Below are 25,758 nucleotides of genomic sequence, written 5' to 3'. Positions count from 1 at the left end.
CCCCACCATGGAACAACACTGCCACTCTTGCTCTGCCAAGTGGGAAGTTGGCTTCTCCTGCCCTCTAACAGATGGTTTTCCAAGTTCTCTTTGAATATTCATCTGTTATATCCTATTGGATATAAACCAAAAAAGACTGAATGCTTCAGAAGACTACACAATATCTGGAGGGCAGTCTGGCTGAGACTTGCCTTAACCTTACAGGTAGTCTACATATCCCAGGGCTGTCGAGTGGTGGGTGCCATATCCCCAGCAGAGCGCATGACAAGGCATCACGCAGCAAGAGATTGCTGAGAGAAACACCATGCCAGACTTAAATTTACAAGAGAAGATTCACCTACGTTTAGTAATATGCTGAAAACAGCCCATTACAGAGTTCACTTAGACCCTTAAGCACCTAGCTTCAAAATTAAGCCTGTAAAGCCTGAAGAATTAGCTAACTATATTTGCTATGTAGTTTTTCAAAAACTAATGAGGAAAATTAGTATAGATACTTAAGCAAGTTTAATATGGTTTACCCAATACCCAATAAAAAGGGAAGTGCCGTGTTAGGAAGAAATCTTGTATGACAACCGTGTCCTATTATACTACAGTGTTCTTCCTCTGTAACTACCTTTTGCATGGTCTTTATCCAGTTGATTGGCCACTTTCTTCCACTCTTCCATCTGTTCTTGAAGTGGGTTTATCAGACAGTCAATTAAAGCACTAATTTTGTTGAAAAAACACAAAGAGCAATCAAATCCTGCAGATGCCCTTATTTCTCTATCCAGAGCCAAGGTCAATATTGGAGTATTTCACTCCGCTGCAACAGTTAATAGTGCCATGGAATGCAAATATCTAAACCCAAAAGTGTTTAAGTGCCTGGTATACAATCAGGTGGTTAAATAGTTGTTAGGACGTGAACCAAATTTCTCTGGTTGGATGAAAGCCAAAGATGGGACAATCAAAAAACCCACATAAGAGGGCAACAAGAATCAGTGTGTAGAAGTTCAGGGACAGTGTGGAATAGAATATAAACCAGAAGAGCGACCTGAAACAGGGCCAATGTAAACGATTAGATTTTTCATTTGTCACACGCTTGCAGAAGTCAGTGTTTGCAGAATGCTCTAGATTGATGTCCTGAAGACTAATGGCTTCTATTTATCCAAAAAGATTGTACAAATACATAATGCTCACGCAGAGCAAAACCAGCAGCACTGCAAGCTTCTATATTCTGCCCCATCCATGTGCCCCAATCCTCATCAGTGGGGACCATGGTGATGGGCTAATTCAGCCCACTCTATGCCCACTGAATTCCTGGCATCTCTACTGAGAATGCCAAGTAGGAGTTTCAATTGTTATTGTGGATTCTGTGATATGGCATTGGGAACTGTGCTCTAGGGAACTGGATTGAGACCAAACTCATTTCAAATAGGCTACTGACCAGCCAATGTTTGGCCATAGCTGACATGAACTGAATTAAAAGCAGTAATTGGGAGATGACAGGACTACCCCCTTTCACCAATCTTCATTCAGTCCCTCAAATTTACCCCATTAAAAAAAAAAACGTATCTAGGTCAAAGAAATGGCAGGTCATGGTTTCCTCTTACCACTGGCAGAGTATGCATTTTACTTCTCTGATAAAAGGTGTTGGAGTAAGCATATTGGCAGCTTTCTTCCTAACACACAACAAGATTGTGTTATTCTTCCCCACCTCACTATTTCTGCATTCTGTCGAAATCTACTGAAATAGGGTGCAGTGGAGGAGTTCAGTTCATGTCAGTTTGCTCCCATACTTTCTTGGCTGCATGTTATTCGGATTCCCATGCATTTGAGAAGACGGGGTGAAGTACTTGCTTTTACTCAGTGACAACACAGAAATTTTAAGCCTGGTCCCCAATACCATGAATTGACTGCTCACTGCTGAGCTACAGTAACGTTGATGATAGGAATTTCCAGCATTTAAAGCAGCTTGAGCTGGCAAGTCCAATTCTCAGAATGAGCAGCTAAATCCCTGATCTTCTCTATTTCTATGAAGTCCAATTTGTTGGGGGAGAGAAAAGAAAGCCTGTTCTCACTGACTTTAAGTCAGAGGTCAGCTGGAAGCCAATACTGGTACACAGCTTAACGTGCTCCTGAATGAAAGGGGCTGTGTAACAATTACGTTTTGACTGTAGTCCAGTAGCCAGTGAAGAGTGATTCCCAAGCTTTGGGCCAGGTTGTGTAATTGCTCACCTTGAAAACTGCCTGAGTTTGGACTCTATACTTCTGTGTCTCATGCACATTCTCGTCAGGGCAGACCCAATTTCTCTGGTACCACCTGCAAATGAAATACAAAAGAGTTAAGGGACAGGGATCTCTCCGATGTGAGACTCTCACTGGGATGTAGATGGAAGCTGAATTAAATATCATATTGTAAAATTAAGTCCTTAGTGTACTATTAACACAGCAGAACCACTAAACAATATTTGACATTTAGGAAAAGACAGATTTATTGCTGGTCACCAGAAGCCCAGAACTGGATTAACAAGAGGACAAAGTAATTTTCTCTCTAGAGGCCTTAGTGTGCCAAGAATGTGTAGAGGATCAACATACTCGCAACATTTTACTTGGAAGGGATCCAAAAGGAGCGCAAGAGCTGGGAGATCAGAGCTGGGTGTGTAGGAGGAAGAAGTAGGGTGAAGAGAGGAGAGAGAGAGAGTTGGGAGCAGTAGCATAAACACTGATCAAGTCAGTGTCTAGAGAGATACAAAAAGATTAGGAGGACTTGTGGCACCGTAGAGACTAATAAATTTATTTGAGCATAAGCTTTCGTGAGCTACAGCTCACTTCACACAGTAATCCAAAGTCTTGAAACAACATATCCAGGACTTTCGACTAATTTCCTTTGGCCAGATTCTTCACAGCCAATACTGCAAAGGTTTTGACATTTAAAACACCCCATTTCAGCACAGATTACGCTCTCTCTTCCCAAACCCAATCCTGTATACAGGACACATATCGGTAGTCATCACAGACCATACATCTATCACTTCACAATATTGCCAGAAGATGGCACTGTTTATGTGCTCTGCACTCCCACTCACTCATTTCAGTGCCTCCAAATGATAACTTCTCTTGACAGCAAACGATTAATTTTTACGACTTTTTCTCCCCAAAGTATATTTTCTTTTAAAGCAAGCATTTGCCCGCTTTATTTGATTAAACAATCATCTTGGCCTTTTCTGTGTTCAGTTAGCTTTTGTTTTGATAGCCATATGGTTCTACCTATATGTAAGCCAAGCTGTAGTTAGCATCTCAACAAACTGCTACGCAACGTCCTAACTAATTGATTAAAAATATTCACCAGGGTTGTGTGAAACACCCATAACAGTTTTAAAACCTCAAAATGTAAAGTTTTTCATTTTGATTGTGATCTTGATCTGCTTTTGCAATATACTTTGAAATTTTGTGAGTTTTGCTAAAAACTAGGGGAAAGAATTTATTTTCAAGTGAAAAGCTCAATATGGTCAATATTCCAATTTTTACATTTAAAAAAATTGCTAAACGTCAAGTTTTTATGTTAAAATTATTTTTACAAAATTTTGGGCCCATCAAATGAATGAAATTGCAAATATTCTGCACAAAAATGCTGTGGGGTTTTATTTTTTGGCTCTTATTATGGCAGAAGCCTTTTATTTACCCTTTTGAACATGTTCAGAATTAAATTCCTTTGAAGAATTAATTTAATAACGAACATACAGAAGTTTGAAGTTTTACTAACATTTATAAGTATTAAGGTGCTGTAGTAGAACTAACAACTGTGCAAAAACAATGACTGAAGAAAACTTGCAGATCTGAATGGGTCTTTACAGTGGAGGCAGATCAGTCGTCTCTCATTAATACTGCAGTTCATACAAAAGCTGTTACTACACATACAGCTGTGTACCAAAAAGCGGAAAAGTCAGACCCCTCATCTCCCACAGTGAAAAACTATGTCAGCTACTGACGGCATCTTTCTTGTCCCACATGCTCAGTATGGTCTTATTCTTCATTCCCCCAACAGAGAACTACCAGGCCATTAAAAAACAAGCAAACTTCTTGTCCTAATGGAGGCAGAACTCCTACTGCAGATTTCAAGGAAGGTCTCCTGAGAAATGGCTGCTAAAACTATCTCCACTGTGATTAGTGGAGTAACTTATCTTTCAAGATACAGTGAAATGCTGCATTACGCAAGAACTGGGGAAACTTGAATAGGAACACAAGTATTCTGGGGTTTTTATAGGTTAAATATTTATGCTTCCCTAACCCCACACCATGAGAAAAGGAAGAGCCATTTAAGAACAGAAAATGGGAAATGGGGAACAACGTGTTTTGTAAAATGGGAAATAAGGGTCAGCTAAAATGAAGAAGGGCACAAATAAAAACTGCCAGGTAGCACTATTCTAACCCAAGTAGCAGTAACCAGCCAACATAAATATGCACATTCAACACCAAGGATATATACTATATAACACAACAACATTGTATGAAACAAGGGAAGGTATTTACTATTAATTGTAAAAAGCTCTTTCAGAGGTGTGAAAAAACTTTTTTTCTCCCAGAAAACAACACTACTTTTGGGATGGACAGTCTTTTAAAAAAACAAACAAACCACCAATTGCCCCCCCTCTACCCCACTTTGAATTTCCATGTTCTTTGGAAGTATTTCTAGAATCATAGTATATATCTGAAAGGTGGTTTATTTTTTTTATACCAGAAACATTAGGTGTAAATGTCAATCTGTGAATGAAAATTACCCTAAAAAAGGGAAATGATGAGCACATCCAAGTTTTTGTATGCCTGTTAGGAAACAAAGTCTAGAACTGTTACAGAAGCATAGAAGGGAAGACGAATGGGCAGAGTCAATGATAACAAGGAGAAGCCGGACCAGCACATGAAATTAAACGTCAGTGAATATTAAAGAGAAGAGACTGGGAGAAGTTGTCAATGGTTAGCAGGAGGCTTAGTTTGTTAAAATCTTGCTGTGAGTGGGTAGGGCATCTGATAATATGATTGTGATGGGGCGGACCTGGCTCTGAGGGCCCCTACTGAAGGCCTCGCAGCCCTGCCACACCCGCCCCAGAAAAGGGCAGTGGAGAGGGTCCTCCAAGCTGCCTAGAGTGGCTGTATGGGACACAGCGAATCAGAAAGGGGTTGCAGGGAGCAGCCAATCAGGACCCAGCAGGCTAGTATAAGAAATGTTGCAGGGCCAGAGAGAGATCAGTTCTTTGCTAGAGCTGGAGGAGAGTGGATGGTGTATTTGGCTAGGCTGAGGGAGCTACAGGACCTAGGACAGAGCCGTGCTGGCAGAGGCTGGCAAGAACATGAAGGAGCTTTGAGCTGACTGATGGGACTCCACCAGGACAAGGCCCTGAGGTAAGGGTGAAGAATGTTCTGGGGCCACAGGCAAGTGGCCCAGGGAACTGTAGCACTGACACAGTTTATTTAAAAGCAGCGGATGGCTGCTTTCTATAGGATCCCTGGGCTGCGACCCAGAGTAGAGGGCGGGGCTTGGTCAGCCCCACCAGCCACTGGGAAAGTGGCCTGGACTTTGATACTTCCCAGAAGAGGAATTGAACTCTTTTAGGTTTCAGAGTAACAGCCGTGTTAGTCTGTATTCGCAAAAAGAAAAGGAGTACTTGTGGCACCTTAGAGACTAACCAATTTATTTGAGCATAAGCTTTCGTGAGCTACAGCTCACTTCATCGGATGCATACCCTGTCTTCTGCAGGACCTGAGATGGGCCCCCTGTTGGGCTTATATCCGGGATGGGGTTTGATTTATCTCACACACAGACTGTGTGTGACTTGGCCGGAGGGCTGGATCGCTGAAGACTCATCACAAAGCAGAGAGAAAATGCAAGCGCACACACTCTGCCAGAGGGCGCTCGCAAAAAGTGAGGGCACCCCGTTACAATGATGCTGTATAATGTCAGTTAGCTTAATCTTCTTTTTCTCTGTTCAGTGTTGAATTCACCAAGCAATTTCTCATTCTAAGTGGTAAATGTGAAACTTGAACTGATCAGTACCACAAAATGAGTGGTTAATGTTTAAGTCATTTCCAAACAGCACACTAATGTATCTGACTCAGCTCGTCTAAAACCAAAGGAAGTGTTAGGAAACAAGTGAATACCAAAAGTTGCTAAGTAACAAAAGACGATTCATGCTCATACAATAAAACACAAAGAATTGGTTTCTTCAGAACCTTCAAGATCAAATGTGCTACTAAATGAAAATGTATGCATAAATGGAAGAGCAGAGGGACACCGAGTCTGATGATCCCAGAAACAAGACATCTGCAGTGCCCCAGTCAGTATCAAAATATAGCTGCAAAGACTATTTAAGTCCCAGATCCAGACCTTCCAGCAGCTCATCATCATCTTCATCCCAGGGTAACAATAATATGGGACCATTTAAAACAAACAAAAAAAAAAACCAGTTGCATATAGCAACTTGCCATAAACAATTACAGTGCTGTTTGATGCAGACCATGGTGATCTTTGTTCTATTCCTCAAAGCCCTCTCATTTGCAGGCTGCTACCGTCTCAACACAGCAGGCAGCTAATGGCTACACAGTCAATCAGTCCATAGAGGGGTGCAGGTGGCAAGCATGCACTGAAAAAGCTGTTCTGTATGAGCAGGCTTCTGCCGCAGCAAAAAACAAAAACAAACCTGGGGTTCATTCAAAGCATACTGCAACAACAAAGTCACTCTGCATTTCAAATTCCCATTTAAGAGCTAATGTTGTTGAAGTATAATTAAGTGTATGAGACAGAACTGCTGGAAGAGACAATTGGATTTTTAATCTTAACACGCTTTTGATCAGAAAAGCCAGAAAACCACAAATATGTCTGTAAATACCTATCCAGGTGAGAAGGCATGCTGGGTTTATAGGATATCAGAGAGAGAGAGATGCTGAAGAAGAAACAACTGCACTGATACCTGTGAGTATCTCATCTCTGAAGATGACCTACACAATGACACTGGGAGATATCCCTGGAGCCCCTTGATAAAATTCAACCATCAAACTGGGTTGATATCCCTGCCTCTGAATCAACCACCCCCTTTCTCCACCTATCACTAAAGTATCCCTGCCAAAGATTACTTATAACCCAGGACTCTGAAAAATACCCTGAAGAGCAAATGTTTTTCGACTGGAATGGACCAGATTGTACCACACCCCAGGTATTTTAAAAAATATTTTCCAGGGGCAGAAAAAAACCCGCAGGCCCCTACCAGGTCTTCAGCCCCACATCAGATTACACCATTTAAACACTACCATGCTATCAATATATTCAGTATATTTTCCAGGGAGAAAGTTATCTTCTTCTTTCTTGCTACTTCCCTATCTGGGGTTGATGACTTTTATAGCCAAGCTGTTGGGCAAACTGATCTCTCTTGGTATGTCTACACAGCAAAGAAAAACCCATGGCTGGCCCATGCCAGCCAGCTCAGGCTGCCGGGCTGTTTCATTGCTGGGTAGACTTACAGGCTCAGGTTGGAGCCCAAGCTCTGGGACCCTCCCACCCCACAGGGTCCTAGAGCCCAGGTTCCAGCCCAAGCCCATAAGTCTACACAGCAATGAAACAGCCCTTCAGCCTGAGCCCACTGGCACAAGCCAGGCACGGGTTTTCCTGTGCAGATATGTCCTTTTGAGGTCCACTGATACCTGGTCCATGTACTGCATCTTTGATCTCTCCCTCAGTTGTCCTTCCATCTAAAGTCACTGCAAGAGCCACCCTACCAATATAATTCTTCAGTCTCTGCTAAATATGCCCATATCAATATAGCCTAGACCTCCCTCAACTGGCCTTCAACTGGAGCAACCTGCACTAGGCCCTTTACAGCCTCGCTTTATTTCCTATTGTGATATGTCCAACCATTTGACCCTCTCATTATCTTCACTTCTGTGATGGAGAGCATGCTGGCTTCCCTTCCTGTGGCTGGTCCATACATTAATAGGGACTGAATTTCCAGGAACTGAATGTGTGTGTGTATGTACGTGTTGGGGGGGTGACTGGGCTGAGCCACACCACAGGATGGCACTGCAGTACCCACTGTTGGGAGGACTGCTATTGGTCAATCCCAGCACTTCTTAAAGATACTGGCATCGGCTGGTGGGACACTGCCCACACAGACTAGCACCAGGCAGAAGAAGATCTCTTCAAGTCATACGATCTTAGTAGAGCTGATCCAAAATTTGTGAATCTTCAAAATTGCTGAAGCTTGTTGTTGGTTTTGTTTTTAAACTAGCGTTAATTTTTAGCTTCCTCCAGAGGGTCATCACAGATGGAAAGGCAGTCCCATACTTTGGTTCATCATTACAGTAACTTAGTGTCTTGCAGTGATCCCCAGAAGACTGTGGCAGGCGCCAGACACCCCAATGCCGAAAAGCGGCAGCGGGAAGAAGCATTGCCACCGAGAAATGGCAACGCTTCTCGGTGGTATTTCGGCAGCGGCATCTCCTGCGGGCGCACAAAAATGCCCCGGCAGGCACCATGGCACCGTGTTGGGGACCCCTGGTCTTGCCCATAGAATGAGATGTTAACAAACCACTAGCTATTTGGTTCATTACAGAATTATGAAAGTTCACATGGCAATAAGTAATTCAGCCACTAACTAATCCACCAGGCAAACCCTCAGCATTATACTTGGGAGTTTAGCCTCACAACAACACGAATGGAATGTGGGAGGAAGTTCGTGTATTAAGTATGCAGTACAATTGGTGCAGTCTAGTGCTTAAGAGCACAAAACAGGATTTTAAAATCCATATGGGAAAGTATTTTCATATTTAAAATGAAAGTTTTAATGCAAGTATGCATGGACCCTGAAAAGTGAAGTCTACCTACAGTCAAGCATAGGAAGCTGCAGTGAAAGCTTTCCAGCACTAACTCATACACTTTCCGCAACCATGTCCCAGAGAGACCCACCTCTAAAAAGGTGAGATGAGTCTAATCTCCATGCCTGTTCACTTCTTACCCACCAAGACTCTCTACAAGTGGCCAGTTGCAAAGGGAAAACCTATTCACTGAAGAACAGAATGCTGTCAGTTTGTTTCCCAGAAGCAAACAGAGAGCACCAGCTTTCAGCTGCTACCAAACCCAATTGGACAGAGCCAGACAAAAGGCTTTGCATTGCAATACCATCCACTCCCATGCATTCCTGTAGCTGAGAAATTGCTGAACCAATTTAAACTCCATTTTGTTTAAAAGCTGACACTTTGCACAAAGTCCCAGCATGCTTCTATGACACTTACAATCCCCTGAAGACAAGAGATTATAATGGCATATTTAGCAGTCTCCTAGTAAAAGAGATGATAAAGTGTTGGAAGACCCGAGTTCCACTCCCTGCTCTATGACTCCTTGGGCAAGTTCCCTAACTACGTCTCAGTTTCTCCACCTATAAAATGTGGGTAAAATTTATGTACCTTACAGGGCACATTACAATGATTCATTAAACGTCTCTAAAATTCTCTAACACTGTCTAAAGAAATATTCTACAAGTGGAGAATGGCATTACTGCTATACAGTGGAACCTCTCATCAGTATTAAAAAAAACCTGTCATTTTATCAAATTAAAAAAACAGGGTAAAAAAAAAAATCAAGGATTCTGTGTTCTCAGAAATAAAATGCATTATTCACAACACACACATGCATCCCCCAACCAAGCTTAAGAAGACCAAAAATCTCATTATAAACTAATTAAATGAAATGCTGTGTAATACTGCTACAAGGAGGCCACTGTAAAGGCTTAAATGGTTCTATTTCCATGCCCATTTGTTATTCAACACCACAGAGGAATAAAAGGAGTAGGGATGGGGGGGAAGGGGGAGAGGAAGAGACAGGCTAAATTGCTTTATTAGAATCATTCTGTTCTACTTAATGATCATGTATCAATGAAATGATTATTTGATGAAACGTGCAGCTGTATAACTACAAGGCCTTCTGTATACTCAAAGCAGTTGGCTACAATCAGCCTCTTATCTCTTCTAGCCTTTAACTTCATTGTTGAGCAGGGTACAGAAGGTTAGCTTGACAACTGTCTTTCAGGAAGTGACTTTAAGACTCCACTTAAGTGATTCCTTTTTATCTTCAAGGGGGAAGTCCAAAAGGGAAGGGAGACCATGAAAAGGGGACATAATATTTTGCAATTTCAAAGTTATCAAGAGATGCTTCCATCTCATAGCATAGATTAAACAAGCAGCTGACTATAGGCTCCATTATTAAATACATTAAATACCAAGGCTGTGACAAGCTGATAAGCAGTGGGACATTCTCGACTTATCACTCAACCCTTATTTAAACTCAAGCTGTTGAAATAGCAGACAGTTTCCTTTATGGGTTACAAGCCATGGGGGGACACTTGTGTCCACATGCAGTCCCACAAAAGTAAAGGATGGATTGACGGATAAGTGCCACAGAGACTTGCAGCCATGCTAGGCTCCATACAGCCCAAGAAATCCCAACAGGGCAACTGTTTGCATGCACTAAACCAAACGAACACTGTTACAATATTATAAACTTGTTTAAAACCATGCTATAAACTACCTTTTGGGGGAGGAAGGAGCTTTTGTTTATAGATTTATTTAAGTTAGCACAGGTCTCCGCCCCCCCTCCCCCGAAAAGAATTGTTGGAAAAACAGTTGAGTGTTGGGCAACTCCTAGCTGAACTGCACTTGGAAAACATTTCTAAACATTGTTTGCTCAAGGTGATAAAAACTAAGCAATTTTCTTAGGTACTTAAAATAATTTTTAAAGTTTTCATTCACTTTTTTAAAAATTAGACATCTTTGAAACAAGTGTGAATTTGCAATTGTTACAAGGTCTAAACTCCCTCAACTATTTTCATTTAAATCAGAAAAAAAACCCTACAATTATGACAAGCCAAAGTCATGCACTGCATAGCCATACAATTGTCAACACAGACTAGATGAAGTGTAATAGTCAGTACGACAGCCTATTTGAAAAAGTACTGGGTAATATATATTTAAATGGGCTTAGATATAAACATGACTGAAAATTTGCCCAGGCTATGGGATTCTGTTCCCAGCTTGGCTGAGAAAGAAGTATGCTAAATAGCTATTTTCTCTGTAACTAAGGATGCCAAAGTCTTTGCAGACACAAATCAGAGGAAAACTGCCTCAGAGATGCAGATTCTTGAAGGAGCTATTTGTGTCAATGGTACTAAGGCTTTGTTTACAATAGAAAGGATCTAGCTATACCAGAGGTGGGCAAACTATGGCCCGCAGGCCACATTCAGCCTGCGGGACCCTCCTGCTCGGCCCTTGAGCTCCCCTCCGGGGAGGCTAGCCCCGGTCTCTCCCCCACAGTCCCCCCTCCCCCCGCAGCCACGCTGCCATACAGGCAGCGCTCTGGGCGGCGGGGCTGTGCGCTCCTGCAGGGCAGTGCAGCAGGCTCTGGCCGGGCAGCACGGCTGCAAGACATGCTGCTCTGAGCGGCATGGTAAGGGGGCCGGGGCTGGGGAGTTGGATAAAGGGCAGAGGGTCTCGGGGGCAGTCAGGGGACAGCGAACAGTTGGATGCAGCGGTGGTTCTGCGTGGGGGTCAGTCAGGGGACGTGGTACGGGGGGGTTGGATAGGCGTGGGGTCCCGGGGGGGCCTGTCAGGAGGCAGGGGTGTGGATAGGGGTCGGGGGACTGGAAGCAGAGGGGTTGGATGGGGATGGGGTCCCGGGCGTGGTTAAGGGCGGGGGGTCCCGGGAGGGGGCGGTTAGGGGACAAGGAGCAGGGGGGTTGAATAGGTCAGGGGTTCTGAGGGGGGCAGTCAGGGGGCAGGAAGTGGGAGGGTGCGGATAGGGGGTGGGAGCCAGGCTGTTTGGGGAGGCACAGCCATCCCTACCTGGCCCTCCGTACAGTTTTGCAACCCCAATGTGGCCCTCGGGCCAAAAAGTTTGGCCACCGCAGCTAAAAAAATACATAGTTATGCCAGCACCCCCCCCAGTGGCGATGCAGCTTATACTAGCTAAAGGGGTTCTTTTGACAGTATAGCTTATATCAGTTCCCCCAAATAAAATAAACTATATTGACATAAGTGCTTGCACCATACAGCTTTTGCCAATATAGTTATGTCCGTCAGGGGTGTAATATTTCAAACTCCTTACCAACGTATCTGTGCTGGCAAAACTTTTAAGATGTGGACCAGACCTAGTAATTAATTAATGTGAATGATGGATCTCAGTAAAATATAGAGGCACAGACTATTCCTGAAGAGCAACAAAACTCTGCCCTCTGAGGATCTCCAAACAAGGTTTGGGAATTTAAAAACAAAACCCACAAAAACAAAATAAAACCCCTCAATCTGAGAAAACGCGTGAACGGTTTCAGTCTAAATTCATTTGTTAATATCTGTATTCAAGATGTTCAATTTAGAATAGAATGTTTGATTAGGTCTTTGACATCCACACACAGTGGGTGCACTTAGTGCAATACTTGGTTGAGTTTAGGAAATGGGAAGAGCATGCAAATACACAAGTGTTCACTGGACTATGCCAGATAACTGGGCACCAGAACGCTCTGTGACATCCTATATGTATTAAGGGTTAGATGAAACTGATGACATATGCAGGACATCACTGCTACTGGAATTCTGTTTGATATTCACATGGAAGGGTGAGTTGGATCCAAACACAGCTAAGTCTAACAGGTGCAAAAAGCAGAACAAAGAATTTGTCACTGAAGGCAGCAGCTACAACTGAGAGAACACACAGTGAGCAGTTCTGCAGAGTATGGCAGTGCTGTTTTTAAAACTGCCACTTTTCTGAGCAGAACAACTCTAGAGCAGTTTCCTTGGCAGGGTACAAGGGAGGATGGTGGGGTAACAAAAGGAGAAAATTCACTAAATGCTATATTAAAGTTAACACATTTTCCATAAAATTTCACAGGTCTTCATTCAACATACAGGAATACAGTACGAAAGTTTAAATTAAAATGGCAACATCAACCAACAACAACAATTAAATGCACAATTAAGCAGAACAGCACCACATGGTCTTCTGCACAACACAGCCCAATAAAGCATGTAGAGGAATGCTATACTCCATTTCCAGGTATTCCATGATGTGCTTCATTTCCCACTTGTGAATGTCTTTCGCTTTGCATTAGTGTTAACATTCTTTCACTGTGGTTAGTGTGGTATGACTGTCAGAACAAGTTTTTATTGCACACCTAAATGCACACTCTCCAAAGGCAGCTGCTGAGCATTCTGTGAAGCCAATTTTAAAAATCTGATCTCAACTGTATTTCGAAATACCTGTGAACTCTATCTCCCGGGAATAATTCACTGTTGAAATTTGTTTTAACATGGATTGGTACAAAGAATGGAGCTTTAAAATTAACTGTCTTTTCCCACCACTTCTCTAGACAGCAATTTCTTAAGCAAAATTTGGAGAATTTATTAACTCCTTTAACCAAACGACAACCAACACAAGTATTAAGTTTAAATTGGATAACTGTGCCACTAAAATGATTACCTAGATTCCATGAAACCTGCTAAGCTATTTTATCCAGTGCTATGTTCAAAGACCAATGCTGTGCTGGTCTGGCACTAATATTTTGCATTAGTGCAACTACTTTCATCTCTAGCTTTCCTACATTTGTTACCTAGTTATGCTTTTCCACAAATGGAGGGAGACTAGCACCACAAAGCCTAACACCAGCTGGCTGTTTAAACCCAGTAGGCACAAGAATTTAGTACACAACATTGACATCAATGGAAAAAAGCAATACTCCACCTGTTATGAAAAACATAATGAGGACAATAATCTGAACACACGAAAGTCAAGTGTCTTTGCTCTTCTGGCCACATAAATGCACTAAACGATACAAACTCTGAAATAAACTAAATCTAATTATAAAATGTTTCAATTTTGAATTTAAAAACAGTACTGTAGCTACTTTTCCCCCTCTGCATATACGCACAGTAGAGGACTACGCTTTTTACATTAAGCAGCTTGCATACCCATTAACAGATTAATTTAGAGGCGGGAAACCTGATGAGGCCAGCTCTTGTTCTCCAAATAAATTCTTTGCAGGCTTGAGTTAACAGCTCAGCTGGCAAATGTACTGTTTACCCCAAAATTATTTACAACAATCGAAATTGGCATGCTGAATTTAAAGCACCTCTGTTCAAAGCATGGAGCATAAAAGTGGGAATAGCTTCCTGAGATTTTCTTACTTTGCAAGTAAAACCTGCAAATCTTACAAAAAACATCCATTTAAAAAAGCTGTGCGTTGTTGTAGTGCATGGCAATTCTGGAGCAAACCAAGATGTTTAAGGTGTTCATTTACATGCAAATACCAAGTGTAAGGGGACTGTTGCCCCCTTACTAACATTCAGTGGGGGGTGTTTTAGTTGCAGCTCCCAGTACTAAAAGGGGGAAGGGTCGAAGGGAAAGCAGGACCCTGAGACTGACAGTCCCCAGGAACAATGGGGAGAGGCCAATGCTCCAGGTCAGCCTGAATGACAGGGCAGGCAGGCTAATCAGGGAGTCAGGAGGCCAGGGAGGTCCCGTCCTCCCTGTGAGCTGGAATTGCCTGGGTCAGACAGAGTGGGGCTGAGCAAAGGAGAAAACAGGGGACCAAGCTGAGCTGGGGATCAGAGCTGTGCCAGAGCCAGAGGGACCAGAAAAGCAGCCCAGAGAGAGCAGACCCTGTGCTGGGAGCAGAGCTGCAGCTCCAAAGCCAGAGGCACAGCCCAGAGAGAGCAGACTTGCCCCGGGAGGAGAGCTGTAGCAACCAGAGCCAGAGGGGCCAGAAAAGCAGCCCAGGAAGCAGGTCAGTGCTGGCAGCAGAGTCACAGAAGCAGCCTGCAGAGCAGACCTGTCCTGGGAGCAGAGCTGCAGCAACCAAAGGCAGAGGGGCCAGAGAAGCAGCCCAGGGAGCTGGAGGCAGAGCAGCAGCCATGCTGAGGCAGAGCGGGGCTGGGACTGGGGCAGTCCGGAGCCAGGTGTGGTGAGCAGCTGGGGAGAGCGAGGGGGATCCTGGGCAGCAGACCCAGCACAGGAAGACGCCTCAGCCAGGAGGCTCTGCAGGCCAGACTCGGAGGGGGATTGGTAACCCCGACAGGGCGGGCGCAATGCTGGGAAGAAGGGGCCTGACACCTAGAGCCTGAGAGTCTGTGGCCACCACCAGAGCGAGTGTCCAACCCACAGCATCCCTGCAGCAGCCAGAGCCTTACAAGGAACAGACTGTGAACTGCCCTGACGTTCCAGAGACACTGTTTGTGATGTTCCCTGCCACAGAGTGGGGTGATGTGTTTCCTTTAACCTTTCCCATTTTCCCTTATTCTTTTTAAAATTAATTGTTGATTAAATAACTTGCATTTGCTTTAACTTGTATGTAATGGTCAGTGGGTCAGAGAAGTGCCCAGTGCAGAGAGAGTACCCCGGAGTGGGGACACCCTAGCCCCTGTCCCAGGTGACCACAGCAGGGTTGGGGGTCGAGCCCCCCAGGAATCCTGGGCCCTGCCTTGTTGGGGTTACAAGGACTCTGCCAGACAGGAGGGTGGAAGGGGAGGCCTCTGGGTAAAGGAAGTGGGAGTGAGGACTCAGATCCTTTCGCTGGCCCACTTCACCGGGGTAGTGCAGAAGCCAGGAAAGTTCCCCACAATAGTGGGACTATTCCCCCACTTACACAAGCATAGCATATGCTCATGTCTCACTGCTGCAGAGCTATCAGTGAAGGCGAGAAAAAGGGAAGTAAAATGCATGGACAAGGCAGGAAGTACCAGTGCAGGATTTAGCACTGTCCACAAAATACAGCAACGTGTCTTTTTGATTTCTTCTTTAAGGAGATCCCCACAACTATGATGGAAACTTAAGAGCTCAGATTGTTAGACTGCACACAAAATAACGTTGCTGTATAGTTGCTGCTACGATATACACAAATTAAGCAAAAAACAAGTTTCAGATTTTGGACAAGAAAGCTTAAAGACACTTTGTGCATTCCCTCACTGAAACGAATTGTAAAAAGCTCTGAGAAACCCACCCTTAAAGGCGACAGTTTTTTCCCTACCCACGGACACCAAGACAAAAGCTAAAAGAAGGAAGGAAAGCGCGCAAGAGGGGGGAAAAAAAGATTAATAGAGACTTAGCATGCCCTGCGATTCAAGACTTGAAAAGGAAGACAAAGTTCCTCTGCACACCTATAAAGGACAGTGCCATCACCCCGTCTACTTTACAACTTTTAACAGTTTGTAATCAGTCAAGGTTCTCTGGCTCTACACAAAGGTTCTGTCCACACACAATACTGCTGCTGCTCCCGCCTTAGTGACTATGGCAGCTAGCAACGTTCCCTTCCCTGCCAGCATATGCAGCTGGCACATGGCTGTCTTCTTGTAACTCATTTGGCCCGCTTCATCTCCCCCCTCCCTTCACACAGAGTACTTGTGTAACCAGTTTAGCTGGTTGTCCTTCCTCCCAGCATTTTGTGCAGTGGAACGAGGGTGACTAGACAGCAAGCATGAAAAATTGGGACACGAGGTGGGGGGTAATAGGAGCCTATATAAGAAAAAGACCCAAAAATCGGGACATTTGGTCACCCCTAAGTGGAACATCCCAGAGCACATTGCCCACTGCTGCTGTGTGCATGACTTCTAGATGCTCAGTTCCCACCTCAGGCATTAGCTGCCCAAATTTATCGAGAATGACCTGAAAGACGACGTGGTAAAGCAGCCTGGTAGGTGTGGACAGAAACACAGTGGACGCTTGTTTGTATTGGGAAAAATGTTTTTATGTCAACACAACTCAACCATGTGTGTTAAACAGGTCAAATGCCAGTGTCACAACCTAGTTACAGAGATTCTCTGGTGTACTTGAGAGGACCTATCAGCAAAAGAAGCTAAGCTCTGGGATAACACCAACATATCTGGACACAGATATTTTCTCTGTACTTCCTAAAGCACATCAAAATACATTTTGCCCTGTTTTTCAAGGTTAAGTTGACTTATGCCTAATGATACTGAGATCGGCATCTGGTCATCTGACTTTTTGGTACTGAGGTAAGTTCATGCAAATCTCACATCTTCTCAAGCCTCATTACCACTCCTTTGTTCAACTTTGTTCAGCCTTTGCTTAGGAAGGCAGGGCTAGTTTATAAAATTATCAGCTAAACATGACAGGAAATGTCAGAGGAGGCAAAAGGGCTGTTGACCTAGGCTCTTAGTGCTCTGGTGCACATAATGCCAGCATCTAAATTGCAGGTTTCCAGGAAACTACTTGGAAAGATTCGCCTGCTATTTAGAATTTATTAACTATTCCCAGAGGAAGTAGTTTGATTTAGTGCCATGTTCCCACATTAGTAGTGATGCTCTTGTATTATAGACTTCCCTCCCCCCATCCCCCATTCTCTTTCTCTCTGTCGACCATGAAGCAGGACTCTGTTCATTTCACCCAGCTGTTCCTCTGAAGACAGTCAACATGAGAACCAGGCTACTCTCAGACAAAGAGCATGACCCAATTACAGACCATTTTATAAGTTTAACATTCGTTATGCTCTAATGGGGTAGTAGGGAGCAGTAACTCCTCCTGCAATGTCTTTTAGAGTGCATTTATAATTTCCTGATTTTGTGGGAGACATGCCCTCTAATGCAGTAGTCTCCAAACTTTTCGGCTCACGCACCCCCAGGGTGAAGACCGGAAGACCTGCCGCAGATGTGCCGCTGATGGAAGAAGACTGGAAGACCTGCCGCAGACGCGCTACCGGAGGGGAACACCAGCTGTGGATGTGCAGAGCTGCCGAAGAAAAAAAAAAGTCGGGGTGCCGTCCGGCGGCGCTCCTGCTGCCGTGCACCGCCTGGGATCATCTCATGCACCCCAATTTGGAGACCACTGCTCTAATGGATGGACCACAGAGAGGTTAAGAGATCGTCTACTGTGATCTCAAGTGGTGAAGACCTGCATTTTGGAAGCTAAAGGACCTGAGTTCTAGTCTCAGATCCCCAGATCAAAGTATGATTCATTTAAAACTGTTTGTATGCAGCGCATGAATGAGTTACAAATCATGGCCAAGGGTGGGACAGAGGAGCTCCAGATGGAAGGTGTGGTCCTGAAGATCAGAAAAAACAGTCCACAGGACAAGAATGCAACATCTCTGAAAGGGTGCGAGACAGAGGGAGACCAACCATAGCTACTGCATATGGTATTAATTACTCTCTACACTGTACGATTGCTCATAATGCTTTAAGGCCGGGGTAATTATTTTTTGTCAAGGTCCAAATTTCTTGGTCAAGGTACAGACTCCAAAGAAAATAATAATGATAATAATTAGTAAATAAAAAGATTTTGCAATCTGGTGATCCGTATTTGGCCTGCAGTCCGCTTATTGACTACCCTTGCTTTAAGGGAACCATGCGTCCCAATTAACACTATGCCCAAAATATCGCATTATGGACACATCAATAAATGTGTCTTATATTTGACGGTAAACGTCAATGAAAAACAATATAAGAGATCAAATGAAACTTCTGACAAAAAAAATCAAAGCTATATTAAGATCAGTGATCAAAATTATTTTAGATCACATAAATTCAACCATAGGGAGCATGTTTGTTTTGTTTCCTTCTGTGTGGTCTGTCTCTCACACAGTTTACCTGCTATCTTAGGTTTTGGTTGATTTTTTAAATAGGAAATTATGAATATGAATTGCAAAATATTAGCTTCTTTATACCTCTATTTCTCCAACTGTAAAATGGGAATAATGGAACTTAACCATCTTTCTGAAATGCTTTGCTTTCTAAGAATGAATATTGCCACAAGTACTAAAATGAATACAGCATGTTTAACATCCAAAAGCTCTTTCCCTTGCTTCAGCAAAATTTGTATCAGTTATCCATTAAGTACAGGGCTGTTCTGCTGTAACTACAGAGTTGTATCAATGATTCTCATCAAGTTTTGATACTTGTGAGCCTTAAATAGCATCCAGTTATTAAACTAGTAAAAATACTTTGTAATATTTAATACCGGAAATGAGATATTGCACTATATGAAAGAATGGGATGGTCAGAAGTGTGGTGATCCTTAGAAATGTATGCTATATGCAAAATATACAAGTTGGTTATGCTCTGGTATGTATAACATCTTATCAGTCTTGAGACATCCAATGGAATAGAAGTTTCACTGCTTTACTTCCTTCCACCCCACAAATCTCTTCTCCACAATCAGTTTCCATTTGAAGCATCAATACCCAACAGCCAATCTCACCATCTGCAGCTTGCAAGGCCATTTACTTATGGAAAAATAGATATGCACTACTTGTCTACTATTTTGCTCTTTTGCAACAGAACTGTGATCAAATCCGTGCTTCCATCCTGTAAATAAACTTTGGATCACTAGCTACTGCATTAAAGTACTGGAGCTAGGTCCCAGCTCTTCTGGTTAATTCTCTTACATACTATACATGTATATATCCACATACATAGAGAGAAGGTTCAAAATCTCTCACTGCATATGCATTTTCAGCTTTGTACATAGTATTAAAGAGAGGAGCAGGCTGATATCAAGTGACTATCATGCAGAAAAAGCCTTTAAAACATCAAAAACCTTAGAAAGCCTACACACTGTGAGACCTCTTCCCACTATACAGAACTAAAGCCACACCTTCCTAAGGCCTGGTCTACACTAGGACTTTAGGTCGAATTTAGCAGCGTTAAATCGATGTAAACCTGCACCCGTCCACACGATGAAGCCCTTTATTTCGACTTAAAGGGCTCTTAAAATCTATTTCCTTACTCCACCCCTGACAAGTGGATTAGCGCTTAAATCGACCTTGCCGGCTCAAATTCGGGGTACTGTGGACGCAATTCGATGGTATTGGCCTCCGGGAGCTATCCCAGAGTGCTCCATTGTGACCGCTCTGGACAGCACTCTCAACTCAGATGCACTGGCCAGGTAGACAGGAAAAGAACCGCGAACTTTTGAATCTCATTTCCTGTTTGGTCAGCGTGGCAAGCTGCAGGTGACCAGGCAGAGCTCATCAGCACAGGTGACCATGATGGAGTCCCAGAATCGCAAAAGAGCTCCAGCATGGACCGAACGGGAGGTATGGGATCTGATCGCTGTTTGGGGAGAGGAATCCGTGCTATCAGAACTCCGTTCCAGTTTTCGAAATGCCAAAACCTTTGTCAAAATCTCCCAGGGCATGAAGGACAGAGGCCATAACAGGGACCCGAAGCAGTGCCGCGTGAAACTGAAGGAGCTGAGGCAAGCCTACCAGAAAACCAGAGAGGCGAACAGCCGCTCTGGGTCAGAGCCCCAAACATGCCGCTTCTATGATGAGCTGCATGCCATTTTAGGGGGTTCAGCCACCACTACCCCAGCCATGTTGTTTGACTCCTTCGATGGAGGCAATACGGAAGCAGGTTTTGGGGACGAAGAAGATGATGATGTTGAGGTTGTAGATGGCTCACAGCAAGCAAGCGGAGAAACCGGTTTTCCCGACAGCCAGGAACTGTTTCTCACCCTGGACCTGGAGCCAGTACCCCCCGAACCCACCCAAGGCTGCCTCCTGGACCCAGCAGGCGGAGAAGGGACCTCCAGTGAGTGTACCTTTTAAAATACTATACATGGTCATGTGAAAGGATTACTTTGCCCTGGCATTCGCGGTTCTCCTAAATGTACTCCTAAAGCCTTTGCAAAAGGTTTCTGGGGAGGGCAGCCTTATTGCGTCCTTAATGGTAGGACGCTTTACCACTCCAGGCCAGTAACACGTACTCGGGAATCATTGTAGAACAAAGCATTGCAGTGTATGTTTGCTGGCATTCAAACAACATCCGTTCTTTATCTCTCTGTGTTATCCTCAGGAGAGAGAGATATAATTCATGGTCACCTGGTTGAAATAGAGTGCTTTTCTTCAGGGGACACTCAGAGGAGCCCATTCCTGCTGGGCTGTTTGCCTGTGGCTAAACAGAAATGTTCCCCGCTGTTAGCCACAGGGAGGGGGGAAGGTTGAGGGGGTAGCCACGCGGTGGGGGGAGGCAAAATGCGACCTTGTAATGAAAGCACATGTGCTATGTATGTAATGTTAACAGCAAGGATTACCCTGAAAGAGTGTAGCCACTGTTTTATAAAATGTGTCTTTTTAAATACCGCTGTCCCTTTTTTTTTCTCCACCAGCTGCATGTGTTTCAATGATCACAGGATCTTCTCCTTCCCAGAGGCTAGTGAAGCTTAGAAAGAAAAAAAAAACGCACTCGCGATGAAATGTTCTCCGAGCTCATGCTGTCCTCCCACACTGACAGAGCACAGACGAATGTGTGGAGGCAAATAATGTCAGAGTGCAGGAAAGCACAAAATGACCGGGAGGAGAGGTTGCGGGCTGAAGACAGGGCTGAAGCTCAAATGTGGCGGCAGCGTGATGAGAGGCAGGATTCAATGCTGAGGCTGCTGGAGGACCAAACCAGTATGCTCCAGTGTATGGTTGAGCTGCAGCAAAGGCAGCTGGAGCACAGACTGCCACTGCAGCCCCTCTGTAACCAACCGCCCTCCTCCCCAAGCCTCCACACCCAGACGCCCAAGAACGCAGAGGGGGGGGCCTCCGGCCAACCAGCCACTCCACCACAGAGGATTGCCCAAAAAAAAGAAGGCTGTCATTCAATAAATTTTAAAGTTGTAAACTTTTAAAGTGCTGTGCTTAAAGTGCTGTGTGGCATTTTCCTTCCCTCCTCCACCACCCCTCCTGGGCTACCTTGGTAGTCATCCCCCTATTTGTGTGATGAATGAATAAAGATTGTGAAGCAACAATGACTATTGCCTCTGCAAGCGGTGATTGACGGGAGGAGGGGCGGGTGGTTAGCTTATAGGGAAGTAGAGTGAACCAAGGGGCGGGGGGGTTTCATCAAGGAGAAACAAACAGAACTTTCACACCGTAGCCTGGCCAGTCAGGAAACTGGTTTTCAAAGCTTCTCTGATGCGTACCGCGCCCTCCTGTGCTCTTCTAACCGCCCTGGTGTCTGGCTGTGCGTAACCAGCAGCCAGGCGATTTGCCTCAACCTCTCACCCCGCCATAAACATCTCCCCCTTACTCTCACAGATATTGTGGAGCACACAGCAAGCAGTAATAACAGTGGGAATATTGGTTTCGCTGAGGTCTAAGCGAGTCAGTAAACTGCGCCAGCGCGCCTTTAAACGTCCAAATGCACATTCTACCACCATTCTGCACTTGCTCAGCCTGTAGTTGAACAGCTCCTGACTACTGTCCAGGCTGCCTGTGTATGGCTTCATGAGCCATGGCATTAAGGGGTAGGCTGGGTCCCCAAGGATACATATAGGCATTTCAACATCCCCAACAGTTATTTTCAGGTCTGGGAATAAAGTCCCTTCCTGCAGCTTTTGAAACAGACCAGAGTTCCTGAAGATGCGAGCGTCATGTACCTTTCCCGGCCATCCCACGTTGATGTTGGTGAAACGTCCCTTGTGATCCACCAGAGCTTGCAGCACTATCGAAAAGTACCCCTTGCGGTTTATGTACTCGGCGGCTTGGTGCTCCGGTGCCAAGATAGGGATATGGGTTCCGTCTATGGCCCCACCACAGTGAGGGAATCCCATTGCAGCAAAGCCATCCACTATGACCTACACATTTCCCAGGGTCACTACCCTTGATAGCAACAGATCTTTGATTGCGTGGGTTACTTGCATCACAGCAGCCCCAACAGTAGATTTGCCCACTCCAAATTGATTCCCAACTGACCGGTAGCTGTCTGGCGTTGCAAGCTTCCACAGGGCTATCGCCACTCGCTTCTCAACTGTGAGGGCTGCTCTCATCTTGGTATTCTTGCGCCTCAGGGCAGGGGAAAGCAAGTCACAAAGTTCCATGAAAGTGCCCTTACGCATGCGAAAGTTTCGCAGCCACTGGGAATTGTCCCAGACCTGCAACACTATGCGGTCCCACCAGTCTGTGCTTGTTTCCCGAGCCCAGAATCGGCATTCCACAGCATGAACCTGCCCCATTAGCACCATGATGCATGCATTGGCAGGGCCCATGCTTTGAGAGAAATCTGTGTCCATGTCCTGATCACTCACGTGACCGCGCTGACGTCGCCTCCTTGCCCGGTATCGCTTAGCCAGGTTCCGGTGCTGCATATACTGCTGGATAATGCGTGTGGTGTTTAATGTGCTCCTAATTGCCAAAGTGAGCTGAGCGGCCTCCATGCTTGCCTTGGTATGGCGTCTGCACAGAAAAAAGGCACGGAACGATTGTCTGCCGTTACTCTGACAGAGGGAGGGGCGACTGACGACACGGCTTACAGGGTTGGCTTCAGGGAGTTAAAATCAACAAAGGGGGTGTCTTTACATCAAGGAGTATTTCAGGCAGGACTTCACGGAGGGTTCCAATAAGAAATGGTGCACCTAAGTTATCGTTCTTATTGGAACAAGAAGGTTAGCCTGGCCTCTGATTGATACATGGCTAGATTTACCTCGCTGCACCTTCTCTGTGAGTGACTGCAGTGTGACCTAGAAGAATGAGTCCCCTAGACGGGGGGGGGGGGGGGAAGCAAATGAATACAGAACAAATCTGGTCTATTTCTTGTTTTGATCCACTCCATCTATCTTTTACATCTTTGGCTGGTAGCAGACGGTGCAGAAGGACTGCATGCCATCCACATCTCATGGCTGCTCGGCAGAAGATGGTACAGTACGACTGCTAGCAATCCGTATCGCCTGCCTGCTCACCATAAGATGGTTCAATAGGACTGACTGCAGGACTAAAGAGAATGACCTGGTCAAGTCACTCTAAATTAAGTCCCTGCGCCCATATCTGTCCAGGCGCTCCCAGCCGACGTGGCCAGGAGCACCTCGGATATGGCGATGACGGCTACCAGTCGTACTGTACCGTCTGCTGCCACAAGGCAAGGGGTTGCTGCTACTGTGTAGTAAAGCCGTACCGCGTCTGCCAGCACCCAGGAGACATAGGGTAACGGTTACCTGAGCGGGCTCCATGCTTGCCGTGGTATGGCATCTGCACAGGTAACTCAGGAAAAAAGGCGCAAAACGATTGTCTGCCCTTGCTTTCACGGAGGGAGGGAGGGAGGGAACGGGGGCCTGACGATATGTACCCAGAACCACCCGCGACAATGTTTTAGCCCCATCAGGCATTGGGATCTCAACCCACAATTCCAAGGGGCAGCGGGGACTGCGGGAACTGTGGGATAGCAACGCACAGTGCAACACTCCGGAAGTCGACTCTAGCCTCGGTAGTGTGGAAGCGCTCCGCCGAGTTAATGCACTTAGAGCATTTTCTGTGGGGACACGCACACTCGAATATATAAAACCGATTTCTAAAAAACCGACTTCTATAAATTCGACCTTATTCTGTAGCGTAGACATACCCTAAAAGCTCCTGATGAACACTTCAACAGCCCAGATTTCTGGTTGTGACGTAGGCTCACAGTAACTGCAATGCAGCATTTGTGTGGTCTTTGATTATCTCGGATTTTGTCTTTTGAAGCAGCAACATTGCCACTCAATCCGAGAAACTCAAGGGCAAATCCTTAACAAAATAATTGGTGCATTCAATCTGTCCAGCTGCAATCCATTCTAGAAACAACTGCCTGCAACAGCATTAGCCTAGATTTCATAACAGTATATTTAAGTAGGTAAAATAAATTATATAAAGAACTACTTCTTGATAGAAGAATAAGGACAGAGTAATTAGATCTTGGCCTAAGCAGCCACTCTATAGTTATGAAAAACCTTTCCAAGGCACTCCTTTAGTCTCATTAATCTGCCATTTCCAAAAGGATCAGAAACCTGTGAAAAACTGCTTACAGGAAAAAGTGCAATAAAATGAGAGCAATGTTGGTAATTCAAAGAGAGAACAGGGATGCATGTGGGATAAATTCCATGTAATCCAATATTTTATTATCCAGTAACTATGGCAGAATCCTACATGGACAGAAATGGAAGCACAGAAAATTCTCAGGGGACTGATAAATTTCAGCACGCTAATCAACAACAGAACCAGACTCAAGGAACAGTGATCTACATATTACTCTACTAGATTTGTTTCAAGCAGGCAAGCTAGGGGCACAGACACCCCATGAAATTAAAGAGCATGCCAAGTTCCAAACAGGAGCTGGGAGATAGGAGATTTCTCCCCTTTACAGGGTTGGGGTGGGTGGGTGCACATAAAGCGCTTAAAGAGGTGCCAGATTTGTAGCCATAAAATAAGTACTGAGCAAGAAGCAGCAGTCCCAGCTTCTCTTCCAATATGCCCCCTCTCTAAGCTTACCTATAACAATAGTAATGACAGTAATTTAATGCACTGGGAAGCCCCCTCCAGGACATTCTGTTCACCACAAGCAATGAACGAGAAGAATCTGATTTGAATGTAAAGCGCATGCACGCGGAGGTAAGATGTGGCCCCCTTTGAAGTTTCTCTGCCTTTTGCAAAAGGAAGAGTAAAACAAATCAGTCTGCAAAAGCAGCAGAGGGGTCCCATTAAGAGAAATGGCCTCCTCTTTAGTCTAAAGATGTCAAAGAGCTCACATTTTTTAAAATGATACGGGGTAGGATGAAAACATCAAAAAGGGATTAGACCTATCAGGCCATCGAGTTCATCTCGCTGACAACATGGGGCTGTTCCCTGCACTACGTGTTTTAAGTGTCCCAAACACAGTGCTTCGCACCAGTTGTAGACTAATCTACAGCCTAACACATCATCAGGAAGTTTTCATGATATTCATCCTAAACTTTTCCCCTCTTCACGTAACGCAGTCATCCTCTTTACCACTAAGTAATTCCTCTCTCTC

At 44.7% G+C, this 25,758-nt stretch overlaps 1 protein-coding gene across 16 annotated transcripts in view; it reads right to left on the bottom strand.

Annotated features, from left to right (window-relative positions):
* MTSS1 (MTSS I-BAR domain containing 1) overlaps positions 1-25,758 on the bottom strand; it is a 175,480-nt gene that overhangs the window by 48,662 nt on the left and 101,060 nt on the right. For all 16 annotated transcript variants that reach the window (XM_073330172.2, XM_073330170.2, XM_073330174.2 and 13 more), the window contains 2 exons: positions 2,215-2,299; positions 614-705 (listed from right to left, as the gene is read on the bottom strand). In XM_073330172.2, the coding sequence (XP_073186273.1) occupies positions 614-705; positions 2,215-2,299 (177 nt within the window). The remainder of the gene's footprint in view (positions 1-613; positions 706-2,214; positions 2,300-25,758) is intronic.

The sequence above is a fragment of the Lepidochelys kempii genome, chromosome 2 (assembly GCF_965140285.1).
Source record: "Lepidochelys kempii isolate rLepKem1 chromosome 2, rLepKem1.hap1, whole genome shotgun sequence".
In the NCBI taxonomy this organism is placed as follows: domain Eukaryota; kingdom Metazoa; phylum Chordata; order Testudines; family Cheloniidae; genus Lepidochelys; species Lepidochelys kempii.
Note: the sequence above shows the minus strand (reverse complement) of the source record. Positions and strands in the feature narration are given on the sequence as shown.